Source organism: Strigops habroptila, chromosome 2, assembly GCF_004027225.2.
Source record: "Strigops habroptila isolate Jane chromosome 2, bStrHab1.2.pri, whole genome shotgun sequence".
Taxonomy (NCBI): domain Eukaryota; kingdom Metazoa; phylum Chordata; class Aves; order Psittaciformes; family Psittacidae; genus Strigops; species Strigops habroptila.
This window is the reverse complement of record NC_044278.2, coordinates 34,688,281-34,702,997: the sequence shown is the minus strand read 5'-3', so window position 1 is coordinate 34,702,997 and position 14,717 is coordinate 34,688,281. Positions and strand designations below refer to the sequence as shown.

Here is a 14,717-nt window from a genome sequence, read left to right as displayed (position 1 = left end):
TATTTCCAAGGATGGAGTCTCTACAACCTGCCCGGACAAGCTGTTCCAGTGTTTGGTCACCCCTAAAGTAAAAATATTTGTTTTCTTATGTAGCGGTGCATGGGGTTATTCTTCCCCTGGTGCAGGACTTGGCATTTCCCTATGCTGAAATTCATGAGATTCCTGTTGGACCATTTCTCCTGCCTGTTGGTGTTCCTCTGAGTGATCACGCAGCCATCTGGTGTATCAGCTTGTCCTTCCAGTTCTGTGGTAGAGATGGTTTTTTTGATAGTGGTGGTTTCAGTACCTATAGCTCAAGTATAGGAGCTATTCATGTGGTGGATTGTGCTTTAAAAATGCAGTCTTTCAGCAAGTTTTGAGTCTGTTGCATTACAGTGTGGATAGTTTTGACTTTTGAGAGGTATAAGTCTTGATCCATCTTATATTCCAGTTAATAAGCAGGTATGCTACTGTCTTTTTTTTTGTCTTTAGTCAGCAAGCTTAAATCATTTTAGATCAGATGTGTAATGGATTAAGGCAAAAGGTGAGGCCAGCCACTAGGAAACCTGGCGACGATTCCACTGTGATGGTGCAAATTGCACAGTGTATTTGCTGGTGCGTTCATTGTTAGTAATACAGGATGGCATGGAATGTGGAAGGCTATGTGGTAGAAGTTTCAGATAATGCTTCTTAGCGGTGATTTTTGGCGAAGATGTACAGTAAGCTATAGTGGTATACATACAGTGATATAGCGGTACAGAAATACAGCAAATTCACCTACATGTGCAATAGCCAGTGACCTGTGGCAGAGGAGGATGGTGGACTTGAGGGCAGTCATACCTTAAAACCACTGCAGCTACATGTGCCGGTGTTCATCTCTGATGCATATGTCCCATCTTCTTGACAGGCATGTTGGCACTAGAATGATTAGGCTCATTTTGTGTCCATATACTCAGCTAAAATGCATTCCCTTAACATTCTGGTGGAATTCTGGTGGTCTTGCTGAAAAGAATTGTAACAGAAGCACCAGGCTCCAAGCCTTGACATCTCTCTATGCTTCTTAGCTATTTATTTCTTATCTCAGTGTTGTTAAGTCACCAAAAATAGCAGGTAACACCACCACCACCCTTCCAAAGAAAAAAAAAAATAGAAATGCATCTGTGAGGGTTGCATAGTTTAGGTTATTGGTGTGACATTGGTATATAGTTGTCAGAGGGTAGAAACCTCCAGCAGAAGTTAGACTGCTGGGACTTGATGGTTATATCCAGCAAGCACATTTTTCAGAGTCCCTTTCACATCCAACTCTTTCATTAGATACAGCCTCTAACAATAAAAAGGATAATTTCATAGACTCCCCTGCATCAAGGAAGATGTATTTTGCCACAGTAGTAATAATGTCTTTTTCTAAGACTTGATGATTCTGCAGCCTTCTGAGACTTTCCTCCCCCCACACCACTTACAAGCCCTATATTTAGACATCCTGCACAATAGCAGAGCTCTGCCTATAGTGTTGCTCTTATTATTGCTCTGTGCTGTGTCATCACTGAACAGATTTTATCAGAGCGAAATCCTTAGGCATTTTAAAGTATTGTAGGAGTTTTTAATGGACAATGTTACAAGTGCCAGCATTTAAAATATATGTGATAACAGTGGAAAAGTATTTCAGCGGCTGGCTTAATTTTCCATTAAAGCTCACAGCAATACTTCCAATTCTGTCTTTACTTAGAAGAGTAAAGGTCCCTTTATGAAGCTTTGGAGTACCTATGGAGTATGAATGTGCTGTCAGGCAGAAGTATAGTATGTTACATAGACAAGTTTGAGACATTCAGTCACCTCTCCTAGAAATAGACAGCTTTATGTTGTGTTACACACTGAAACTTTGTCTATGTGGGAAAGCTAGTTAACTGTAAACTTTGTTTATGCTTTGTAACTGTTCGGTATTAGTGCACCATGTTATCAGTCAATATACATTTGTGCCGGTTTCAGCTTAAACCACGACAACGTTAAACATAAGATAATTTATTCCATTGATAGTGGAGCAAACTCCACTAGACACAAAGTTTAGACAAAGCTTTTCAAAAGTAATTAATTCTCATTAAAAGGTAGGTTGAGCTCATGCTTACTTAAAATCATTTGTGTTGGAAAAGACCTTTAAGATCATCTTTAAGAGTCCAGCCGTTAACCAACCCAGCATTGCCAAGTCCACCACTAAACCATGTCTCTTAAGTGCCACATCTGCACATCTTTTAAATGCCTCCAGGGATGGTGACTCCACCACTTCCTTTCGCAGCCTGTTCCAATACTTGACAACCCTTTTGCTGAAGATATTTTTCCTAATATCTAGTCTAAACCTCCCCTGGCACAACTTGAGGCCATTGCCTCTTGTCCTGTCACTTGTTACTTGGGAGAAGAGACCTACCCCGGCCTCAGTACAACCTCCTTTCAGGTAGTTGTAGAAAGCGATAAGGTCCCCCCTGGGGCTCCTCTTCTCCAGGCTAAACAAGCCCAGGTCCCTCAGCTGTTCCTCATAAGGCTTCTCCAGACCCTTTACTCTCTTCATCGCCCTGCTCTGGACGCGCTCCAGCACCTCAGTGTCTTTTTGTAGTGAGAGGCCCAGAACTGAACAGTGTTGGAGGTGCAGCCTCACCAGTGCCGACTACAGGGGGACTTACATAGTCCTGCTGGCCACGCTATTTCTGATACAGGCCAGGATGCCATTGGCCTTCTTGGCCATAGCCATGTGCTAGCAGAGAGCCTGTCAGTAGTTAGCTTTGTACATTCACACTTCGTGCTAACTGCTCCCAGCCTTCCCTATGTAGACTTGCCTCAAAGTCCTTAGATTTTCCGGGTAGTCTTTGGAGAAATTTGCCTTCTTTCTCAAAAGAATTTTATTTGAAGTCCAGACATGCTAAGAAATTGAAATGACCATTTAGAGGAATGTAATTTCTGTATCCATGTCTTACAGTTGTCGCCATTTGAGAAAAAGTCACATAAGATGTCTTTAAAGTTCAACAGAAGTCCCTTTAATCATAAGCACATGGTTATTGAATGTTTTGTTTTGTACTCTAACTGCTGTTTCCAATACTGAACTGTGTTTACAGTTCTTTTAGTTGAAAGGTCATCTTTATCTTCCTGCTGGCAGAATTCTCATTGGACTTTTTACCTTCTCGATGTATTTTACTCCAAAATATTTGATTCGAGATTATATAGCAAATGTGATGCTTTTGAGCATTACCCTTTCTGATGTTAAAAAAGTGTTAAAAGCATGTTTATATCCTCCTTTCACTGCATCCACATAAATTATCTAAATGCAAAAAAGCTGTGTCTTGTTACTGTGATTGAGAGTTACTAGGTTCTAATATACTGGGATTTGATGACTGATACTGATTATGGTATAGATCATGAAGTTCAACAGGGCCAAGTGCAAGGTCCTGTACCTAGGTCAGACCAATGCCAGGCACAGCTACAGGTTGGGCGGAGAATGGATTGAGAGCAGCCTTGAGGAGAAGGACTTGGGGGTGCTGGTTGATGAACATGAGCCGACAGTGTGCACTCGCAGCCCAGAAAGCAAACTGTATGCTGGGCCGCATCAAAAGAAGTGTGACCAGCAGGTCAAGGGAGGTGATCCTGCCCCTCTACTCTGCTCTTCTTACTGCGTTCAGCTCTGAGGCCCTCAACACAAGAGGGATGTGGACCTACTGGAGCGAGTCCAGAGAGAAAAAAACCCCAAACTATAGGGATTTTATTTTGTGATCTTCCAGATTTTGTCTTATATTGTAATGTTCATTTTCAAGTGAAGTTTCTACATCTTACTGCATTCATAAAAATGAAGAGCTTAACAGCTTTTTTTAATTAGGACTGTGTATGTGTTCTTGCTGATAGAAGTATAAAAATAGCTTCTGTGTATGGTGTTAGGATGAGTGCATTGCAGATATGCATAAAAGATTGTTACAGACTCAAAGTTCTTTCTTGAAGTTCAGCTGATCTGTGTCTTCAGAATTTGCTAAGCAGAAATTTGAATGCAGCTTTCTTGGGAGAGTAATGGGAAGTATATTCCTCTGGTCAAATGTTGCATTTTGATTGTTTCAGTATGCTGTTTATCAAGCTCTTTACAGGTGAGATCTGCAGTTTGGGCTCAGTAGTTCTCGCCCAGGCCCATGTGCTGACAGCAGGTTTTGCAGCAGGTCACAGGCACAGCTGAGCACTGCCACTGAGCTCTTAGCTGCACCTTGTCTAAGGAGAGGCAGAAAAATCTGCCTGCCAAAGTCTGTTGACAGACTCCAGCTCCAGCTTGTGAATTCGGTGCAGACAGGTGGAGTTTTAAGCAGAGCCAGAAGCTATAGATCTTTGCCGTGACCTACATGTCATCTTTACTTTTTGCTTGGCCAGATACTGCCACTGCCCTTTCTTTAGCTTACTCTCTGGGATGATAACAAGTTTTGCTTTGAATGCTACATAAAAGTTTCTAACTGTATTTAGGGGCCCTAATTATGAAGTACTGACCCTTAAAAAAGCACTTCCTAACATGGTTATGAGGTCTCTTGTCTTTCTCTGCAGTGTTTCAGTATAGTCATTATTTTTTCCCAGGCTCATGTAATTACCATTTTTCAAGGGAGGTAAGCTAATACTTTGCCCCATGTGTTTTGCAGACAGCTTAAAAAGATGTGCCTTTTACTGTCTTTCTTATTGAGTAGAGATTGAGAGCTCCCTCTTCAGCCTGTCTGCGCCTTAATTCAGCAAGACAGAGGACTTAGAAGCTGGATAATAAAGATAAATGAGTGATGGGAGGAGAGACTTGGGGGTTTTTTAGCAACTTGGAGGTCAAGAAATGCTTTATGGAGGTCAAGAAATGCTTTATGGAGGTCAAGAAATGCTTTATGGAGGTCAAGAAATACTTTAGTCTGGGCTGGGACTACTTTCGCGAAGTTTGGAGACAGGCTCTCTCGTAGTCAAAATATGCTTGCTGGCAAGTGTCTGAATATGTATACTACTACTACTACTAATAATAATAATAGATTCTGAGAAATTTTGTGGGACTGGCAACAAGGTAACAGTTGCAACAATTTTAAGATAAGCCTAAAATGTACATGCCTAAAGTTTACATGCATAAATTTGAGGACAAGGCTATCCCAGCCATGTACTAAGTAGTTGATTAGCTCTTGCTTTGTTTTAGAATGTGTAGAGTTTGAAGGTGTGCATGCACGTATGTGAGAGCTCAGGAGCAGAGCTCTGGGGAGAACATCCTTGTCGTGGATACTGCGTGCATGATTGACGTAGGGGAAAAGGTCTAGAGGGGAGAATACTGGCTGCTGAAAGCTTTGCTTACTCGCAAAGTAAGTCAACCTTTACACACAGTAGAACAGAAGATGCTTATATACTAATGTATCAGATACTGTGAACTTCAATACTGCATGTTAGCCTTTATTTTAACACAGTGTAAGGTAATGCAGTGCTAATTCATTTGGGTGCTATCTCTGTAAGTGGTATCTTAAAATACAAAAGTGAATTTGTGACTAAAGATGTTGATTTTTAGACTTACTGTAAAAAATGCAGGAAAGCTATCAGCAGTAGAAAACCTGAAAATTTGTTGGGTTTTAGTTGTGGGTTTTTTAGCCTTTACAAAACAGTCAAACTCCCAAACAACTGTGCTAGAATAGTCTTCATGCACAGGGAGAGGGGTATTGTCCTGTAGTAATAGTTGTTACATATTGGAGCCTTAAATGCATTAATATTTGCCAGTCGTTACGTACATACCCTTATTTCATTCAGTATGTTCAGAAAGACATTCCAGCTTCATCTCTAATGTGGGTAATGATATTCTCTTATCTTCTGGCATATTTTTCTTGCTCTCTGACAATACTTACTTGATGCAGTCTGTCCTAGTGTCCTGATGGTATTCTCTAGGGAGGAAAAAAAAAAAAAAAGACATTTTGGCAGGTGGAACAGGTGGATGTAGTTTGCTTTTTTTATAGCTGGGGCTCTAGATTAATATTTTTTTCCCCTCCTGATTATTCTGCATTTGGCTCTGTTTACTATATGCTTACTTCAAAACCAGATTGTTTATGTTACTTGTAATTCACATAGAAATTCCTCAGAAGTATGTTTGTTAAATAATCTTTTTTTCAGATGCTCCAGGTTTAAAAGAAAGTCTTGTCTAAAAGAAGCCATTTTTTTACATCTCTTAGGCCATACAGGTTTATTTGTGCTTAGAACACAAAAGACCCCAAATTATTAGCAATTCGGGATTAAGTAATGTGCAAGAGTTGATTCACAATGTAACTACAGTTAACCTACTACAGGATAGTGAACTGCAGTATAATGAAATTATTCTTCTCACTGAAGGGATTTTATCAGGAAGCAGCATGGTAATACTAACCACCAAAACCTGACTTGTTTGTTAATGTTCCTAATATTTTGCTTGTTGCTTAAAAACAAAGGAACATCAGATACATGGAAGTTTGGTGGTTTTTAAGGTAAAAGCAATTATTAGAAAAGGGATCCAAAAATCACGCATTACAGTAAAGCAAAATGGAAGTAGGCAAAAATAAATGCTGGGAGTTTGTAATTTTGCATTATGTAAACAAGTGTCATCTTAATAAAAGCCACTCAAGTGAAGGCATTAGGTGAATGGAGATGCTTTGTATCATAAGATGCAGAATATGCCAAACAGAAAACTCCATTTGATCCTTTTTTTGTTATATGTGAATAGGTTGTCTGGTCAGTGGAAAAATACTTAGTAAATGTTTTGTTTTGCCAGAGACTACAGTGAGCGCTTAAGTAGGGCAGGATCATTGCAGAGGCTGAAAAGTTTCTTTATATCCATCTTCCTGGGTGAGAATGTTGAGGAAATATTTAACAGAGACCTGTTCTATTCATGCAGTGAAATGAAGTTGTTTAGGAGGCTGAGAAGGGGTCAGACAGAAAGTGGTGGCATAGCAGTTGATACTTCTGCAAGGAGCTTCCCTTGAAGGGCTAGACAGTGTTCATTGAAAAGCTACAAGGAATTTAGAAATGCAGTGGCTGAGCAATGGAATAAAATATGCAAATCTCATTACGATGCTGTTCTGGAGAACAAATAGGGTAACAAATATGCTCATCTTGTTAAACTGCTGTTGGAGTGTATGGATGAAAGAGAATTGAGGAGGTGATTCTGGAAAATGTAAGTGTGATTTGGTTAGTCTGTCCTACCAATAAAACTGATTGCAACAGTAAATTTTAAGGTGGTTATAAAACAACTGAATTACTATGTTTGGTAAACAGTCTACATAATAAACTAAATTCCTTTAAGCCTCTGAGCAAAATAACAGATAAGAGAGTGTACGATTAAATTAATTATCCTTCCTTAGATTCCTAGAGAAAATCCCCTCTTAAGGTCATTAAAAATAAATAAATAAATAATTTTGAGCATAAATGAAAACTGTGTGAATGAAAGAAGAAAATATGGTAGGAATAACTGCTCTGAGTTTGTTAATAGAAAAGCCGATTGTGAATACGTGGAGGGAAAAAAAGAGTGTGCTGCTTTGTCTAGTTGTGTATCAGGTCTCAAAAAGACTGTTATCAAAAGCTCTTTTCTGTACTCTTAGAACTGTAAGTATCTTTTCCCTGTGAGCAATCCTTTCAGAAGGAAAGGAGAATGAAACATCATCACAAGACTTGAGATTTAACACTTGAGCTGTTTATTTCTGCTGAAGTGAAACCAGCAGATTTCTAGGTCTGTGTTTCAACTGGTGCACCTCATTAACATCCTGGAGGAGTGATGTTAAAAATCCAGTATCCATCTCAGTTAAGAGGGTCCACCACTTGCCTTTTCCAAAACCGACAGAAAGTCAAGTCCTTCCTTTAAGCAGTGTAGATAAGTTCCTGAATTGACTTGTTTTGTTTCTCATAAAAGAAAGAAGGAATAGCTCAGTTGATATTTTTTTATCATTATTTATTAAAGCCTGTTCTCAGCCTTGAAAGAACAGGCAAAGCTTCAAACAACACTTTTGTTTGATAATGACTAAGTCCGTACAAGAGATTCTCAAACAATTCTAAAGAGCCCAGATAACTGGGCAACTTCATATCAGCTCAGAGTTGGTGTTGTCATTTTTATGGTGGTATATGGAAAGACTAATTTGAAAACTCATAAGGCATTTCTGAACTTGAAAGCTTTACCAATTTGGGTTAGCTGGGAAGGCAAATGAGAGGTGTAGGCTTGATGGTAATGCATATTAAAAGGGGCTAGCATGCTTTTTTATAGTTCTTTTTGCTTGGTGTGGAAAAAAACAGGAGAGTAGAGAGCAATTCATTGAGAAAATGAAGTTATAGGATTGGAAGAGAGATTAGCTGACTCTCAAGGAACTTTGTAAAAAAGAGAAGAGTATAGGACAGCAAACAGAAGATGGTCTGGGTTAAACAGTCTGGAAAAGGGTCTGATTAATGGCAAGCATGTACACAGGCATGGGGACTAAGCTTCAGGCAGAGTGGGAAAAGCAGTGTAGAGGCTACAGTGTGCAGACATCTTGCTGCGTGAGCTCTGTGTTGAAGCCTGGAGCAGAAGCAAACTTGGGCTGATCTTCCTGAAGGTGCTGCTCCTTGGCAATTAAGCCTGCTTTGTGAAGTCAATTAGTGAATCACTGGTTTGGGAACTGTGCAGTCCAAAGGCAAAGAGCCTAAATCTGTGTAAGGGGAAGTACTTTGTGGAGAAAGGAGCTGGATTAAGTTTGTGTTTTGTTCTTAAAAAAAAACCAACAAAAGCAATTCTCGTTTTATTGGGAGGTTTCTTTGTCTGTAAGCAAAGGACTTTTTTGGCTCGAAGGCAAAATTGTTCAGTTGCTCTAAAGGCACATTACTTCTGGCAAGTCAGCTTCACCATAGCAAAAGCTTTAAGAAAAAAATTTGAAATATTGTGATTTCACAAGCTAAGCCCTGCTTAGAGTAAGACATTCTGTTTTGTTTCAAAAGACAAATACAGAAATCTGCAGATGGGAAGCAGAATTATCTGGAAATAAAAAAAAAAAAAAAAGGAAAAATTTATCGTTTAGGGGGAAGGCAAGTGTATGAGAAAGTTTGGTGCCAATTGTTATAATGCTTTTCTTGCTTTTCTTACATAAGTTATGTATGTGATTCTGTTTGTCTTACAGCCTAAGAACAAGGTGATTAGCAAATTAAATAGAAAGGAAAGATGTAGAAGTCATTAGCAAAAGGAGAAAAGGAACATTACTTCTTACATAACATATAATTAACCTATGAAATTCACTGCCAACCTATACTATTGAGGTCAAAACCAGAACAGAATTCAAAAATTATTAGAAATACATTTGCATAATGAGAAAATCCACAATTCTATTGTAGGATTTTCTGTAGGTTTAAAAAGAAAGATCCCTGGGAGTATTGCCAGCAGCTACGTGGTTGTGAAAGGCTGGGGTAGAGAATTGCGTGATAAACAGGTTGTATAATTATCTGGCATTACTTGCATTTAAGCATAATGTAAGCTTGACTTGACTTCTTTATATTCCCCTTGGAGAGCTCACCTCCCTCTCTCCTGGGTACAGAAGGAGCTTGGGGAGGTAAGCCTCAGAGAGCCCAACTGAGGCATCGAGAGTAACCAACTCCTTCCCAGGGCGATAGGTGTTGACAGACATTTTTCTGTGGTTTTGTAATAACTTGCAGTATGAAAGGAGTTAATAGTATCCACTAATTGTTAAGGCCTGGGTATTTGTGTTCTGGATCACGGCTGGGTTGAGTATGTACTGTGCATTCCAGTGCTTCAACTGATTTCTTCTGCAGGCACATTTTTAAAATGTTTTGTTCATTCTTCTTCATAGATTGTTTAATTCTGATAGATTTGAGATAGAGTGTCACATAAATCCACAGTTCTTTATATTCATGTTAATGTGATTTTTATTTGGGGAAGAGAGGGTGTTAAGTTTGTTCTTCAGAATAACTATAATCTCTTGAGCAGTAAAAAGCTTGTTAATTCTCGTGCAGATAATCCTCAATCTCTTAAACAGACTTGACTTCACAACAAAAATAACTGCTTAAATGCAGATGATTGTAACTTTTGTTTGGGCCAGTAAAGTATGCCTAAAATCCAAAGGTACAGCTAACTGCAAATTGTTTAGGAACTTTTCATTATCATTGAAAAGTCAGTCTTTCAATTAAAAACAAAAAGGACAAATATTTTTTAAAGTGCCGAAGCAAAGAGTTCCTGAAAACTCAGAAATGAAGTTTGGAAGAGGAAACTATGGCCAAGAATGAAAAATTAAAAACACAAAAGCCAGTAATGTGTTATGGCTGCACAGAGCTATCAGAATAGTCAATAGAGGCAAGACAGTTCAGTAAATATTTTTGTTCCGTGCTTGGGAAAAAGGCAGATACAAAGTTCACATCATGGGATGTATGATAACATGCTTTTAGTTTTCACAATTATCAAGGAGAAGGTTATACAGTAGTTAAACTTGGCATTTTTAAGTCAGAGACCTGAAAAACACATAACCATGAGCTCTGAAAGAGCAGGCCAGAGAATTGCTGTTTGTTGTTCATACAGATTATTTTTTTTAATAGTTCTTGGAAACCAGAAAAAGTTCCAGAGAACTTGAAAAGCACCATGTAACTGCTTTCTGAGAAATAGATTTAACCCTCTCAGTGACATTAGGCTTAAACAAAATAATAGAATTATTGAGGTAACTAATTTAATAAATGTAAAGGATAGTAATTAAAGATAATGATTCCTGGTTCTCAGAACATAAGTTTTATCATGTTAACTTTAATGTTCTTGGTGTGGTTGAGAGTTTGCGTAATAGAGTTAAAATTAATACAGCTGTGCAACACAGTTGGCTTTAAACTTGCATGGTATCTTTTTTTAGTCAACTGGGATGATGCAAAGTCAATGCAGTACCTATAAAGTATATAGCAGCTACTTGGTAAGTTTCATGTAATTGTAAATGTTTCAGTAATATTGCCTTGGAATCAGATTTTGGTCTTTCTTATGTAGGTTTTGATAGCGCTGTAGGACTCTGATGGGGGAGTCTCTAAGGCTGGAGCAGCTGGAGTCCATCTTCCCATGGGGAAGGGACATCCCAGCTGCAGAATAAACTACTGGGTTGTCCATGCAGTGAAAATAGTAAACTCTAGAGAAATGTGGTAGACTGATGAAGGAGTCATCTCAGGCTAAGCCATTAGTCTCCATTTGTCAAGAAATCCCTAGATAACATTATTTGTGTTAATATTTGCTAAAAGCACAGACTGCAGCGTGAGTTCTCTATAATGAAGAGGACGGGTGACTACTGCAGAGCAAAATGGGTCGCACCTCTGCTTCTCTTTTAACTGCATGGTTTGGTACAGCCTGAGGAGAAGTTATTCTCTAAGACTGAAGGCTGTAAACTGTTTTGAGAAGGCTGTTGGAATGTATCCTACAAAGCAGTAAAATGGAAAAATAAAGGTATATTTCAATGAATTTGATAACTGATTATTCAAAGAGCTCCCATAGTTACATGAAATCGAGGCACCTGTTTTATCTATAGTTGCTTATAAGCACAGATGGCAGTTTGAGTTTGGTCCTCAGGGTAAAACAGTGCATGAGTTGTTGCCTTTACCCATGGAGCAGACTGCAGTGGATAGAGAGCTGCAGGTTTGGCTCAGGACAATGCTACACATCACTGTGCACCCCTGTCCTTTCCTTTCTGAGGCTGGCAGCTGCTCCTGCCGCCTTTTCCCACTCTGCAGGAGTAAAGGGTGTTCTCCTGCCTGTGCAGTCTGTGAAAAGCCAATTCCCTCTGGAAAGTCAATTTAAATGAATGAAGTCTGTTCTCTTCATTCCTCCATCATGGCATTGTTGGTTACTGGGCATCCAGTTTCATTTGGGGACCTAATTCAAGCTTTTTTTTTTTTGAGCGTTGGCATCTGTTGCCTCTTTCAGCCAGTATGAAATCCTCTCACAAAAAAAAAATACAGTCATGAAAAGAGATATGTGAGATTTTCCTCATGGTTGCTGTGGTCAAAAAGAGTCTTTCCCTTTCCTTGCACTGGCTGTAGTTCTGTATTTCCAGAGGTGGAGCGGCTGGCCATGGACACTCACACCATTTCAGATGCCAGTACCAAATCTTTTTAGTACTCTGTTTTTTGGGGTTTTTTTAATTTCTGTTCTGTTTTGCACACTATTAATTACAGCGTTATTTTTTAATAGCTCTCTTGCATTGTTATTAATAGTAAGTCATTCTGATTCATAGTAAAAAAAAAAAAAAAAAGAGTGAAACTGGTCTGTTAAAGACAACTTTAAATACTCTGCCCATCTGTTTCCTGTGCCACTTGAATTATGAGCGTTTTCTCAGCTTTGCTTTTCTTTGGCCCCTTTCCCCTCTCGAAATTTCCACACAGGGTTTTAGTAACTTAATAGGAAACTGTGGCATACATTTGGTAGTATCAGCTTCAAGTGCTGGGTTTGAGATATCTTCGTTCATCTGATCTTTTCCTCTGTACTGTCTGCTTTCTTCTCAATCTCCTTTGCCTTTCGAGACCTGTTTCTCGAAGCGTACAGGAGTTTCTCCTTCCTCTGTAGTCCCCCTTCCACGAAAACCCCTCATACCCTGGTTTTCCTGGGCTTTCGCTGTGGTGATTATCTCCTTGTGACTACAGTAGCTTAAGTCGCGCTAATTCTGAGCAATGTCCCTTTTTCTTCAGGTTCAGTCTTTCTCATCTTTTTTGGATCGGTAGGCGCCTGAGAACTGTTTATCAATGCAGACTGAATTTTGTCAAAGCTCGCTTTGATTTTTAATACTTTACATTTGCTTTTCTCGATTTTATTTCTCAGTTTGGTAATGCAAAGATTATAGTTTCAGATTATAGTTTCACTGTGTATAGGTGGTTTGAATTCATGCAGCTGTGGTCGATAAATTTCTTTGGGTGATGGTGATTTTATTTCATGGTGTTCATGGGGGTTTTTTGCCATGTTTTTTTCCTGTGTGGTTTTTTTTGTTTGTTTGTTGTTTTGTTTGGCGTTTTTTTGTTGTGGGCTTTTGGTTTTGTTTTTTTGTTTTGGTGGTGGTTTGGTTTTTTTTTTTGTAGGGACAATAGGGTTTTGCAAGAACTACATCAAACATTAAGCATTGGTCAGTGAATTTTTTGCCTAAGCAAAACTTCTGTATTGTTTTCTCAGTTTCTTTGAAGTTGCAATCTCTTCTGGCATTAGACTTAACCTAGCACAGGGAATAAGCTGCGTTTGGTTTTTTGACAGGCGTGCTTTGGAGACGGTTGTTGAATATGTCTCCCTCTGTATTGCTCTGATCTTCCGTCAGGGGAGAACAACGTATGAGTTAGAAAGCTGGCATAAGTTCTGAAACGAACGACTGACTTGTTAGTTGTGATGAGCACTGGTTTCTCAGGATGCTCATCATTGCTGCAGCTTGATGGGGTACATCAGATGCTCATTTTCTTTAAAGTGTTTGTCATAACAGTCAGTCTGATCTGATCTCACACCCCAAGTCCATCTTACTAGTGGCTTGTGGTAGCTTGATTTGAAGCAGTGGTCTGACATGTTCTACAGTGTTCCTCAGTGCCAGTGTCATAGTTTGTCTGTTTGAGACAAGCTGTATTGCTGGGAGTTTAATGTAAGCCAGATGTGTTTTCTGCTGAAGACTCTTGTTACCAGAACAACTTTTCCCTAACCGGTGAGTTTTACAAAGGTACATGACTACATTATGCTTTAGAAACATCCCATTTTGTGGGATTTTGAGATGAGGTAACAGCAGCTGGGGTAGGTCCTTTCCTCTGTTGCTCAAACAAATGGATTATGCAGCAGTGGCTCCTCCTGGCTTTGAAATGCTTAAGTCAGATAGGGGTAGGTGGTTGTTCAATTTAGTGTCATTAGTGTAGTTGTAGCTGGTTTTGTGACTCAGCATTTTTTTAGCTGAAGCATTGTCATTTTCTGACTTTGTGCTCTGCTACGGTGCTGTGCACAGCATTACCAGACTGTGTTATCTCAACTGCTGTGAATTGATACCCACCAGCCAGTGCTGACCTAGAAAGGTTCTTTGCTGTTCCTAGTTGAAACCTGCTTTTTCTGTTAAATTTTGTCAAATGAATCATACTTGCTTATATTTAAAATGGTTATATTTTTAACTCATAGTGGTGATGTTGCAGATTTGGCAGGCAGAGTGGGAATTATTTTAAATTATATCAAATTATACACTGGGAATTCTTGATTAAAATATATGAGCTTTATTTGCATCTTGAATTACGGTTTCTCCTTATACATCAATATTTTGCAGAAGAAATGACACTAATATGGATTTATTTTATCTGTCGAGTATTGACAGAGGCAGCTCTTTTTTCCTTTTAGGAATCTGGGTAAAAATGGCTTATCCAACAGTAGTATTCTGTTGGATAAATGCCCACCTCCACGACCACCGCCTCCACCGTACCCTCCCTTGCCAAAGGACAAGCTGAATCCACCTACACCTAGTATTTATGTAAGTAAATCTCATAGTAGAAGTACATTGCTGACTGCCTTTTGTAAGTGTTCGGATATCTGAATTACATGTCTGAAAAAATACATATCTGAAAAACCGCTTCAGATATTTTTGAGGGTTTTTTAATACTCAAAATATTGGCAGAATAAGCAAAACAAGTCATTAGATGCAGCGCACTATCTTTCAAATACGTATGTATGTTTTTTGTAAGTGACACTTTAGGTATAAGTGAGCAAGTAATTACGCTTTCCTAATGATTTCCTTCAAAATATAGTAAAAAGTAAAAAAAAA

At 38.9% G+C, this 14,717-nt stretch overlaps 1 protein-coding gene and 1 long non-coding RNA gene across 19 annotated transcripts in view; both read left to right on the top strand.

Annotated features, from left to right (window-relative positions):
* Window positions 1–14,717, top strand: part of KDM6A (lysine demethylase 6A) — a 156,555-nt gene that overhangs the window by 120,228 nt on the left and 21,610 nt on the right. For all 18 annotated transcript variants that reach the window (XR_003990028.1, XR_003990026.1, XR_003990029.1 and 15 more), the window contains one exon: window positions 14,297–14,426. Coding sequence is in view for 7 of the 18 variants with exons in the window: in XM_030476368.1 (XP_030332228.1) it covers window positions 14,297–14,426 (130 nt within the window). In the remaining 11 variants the exon portion in view is untranslated. The remainder of the gene's footprint in view (window positions 1–14,296; window positions 14,427–14,717) is intronic.
* Window positions 3,670–11,908, top strand: LOC115603899. The gene is made up of 2 exons (XR_003990035.1): window positions 3,670–4,799; window positions 4,863–11,908. It is a non-coding gene; the product is annotated as an uncharacterized LOC115603899 (long non-coding RNA).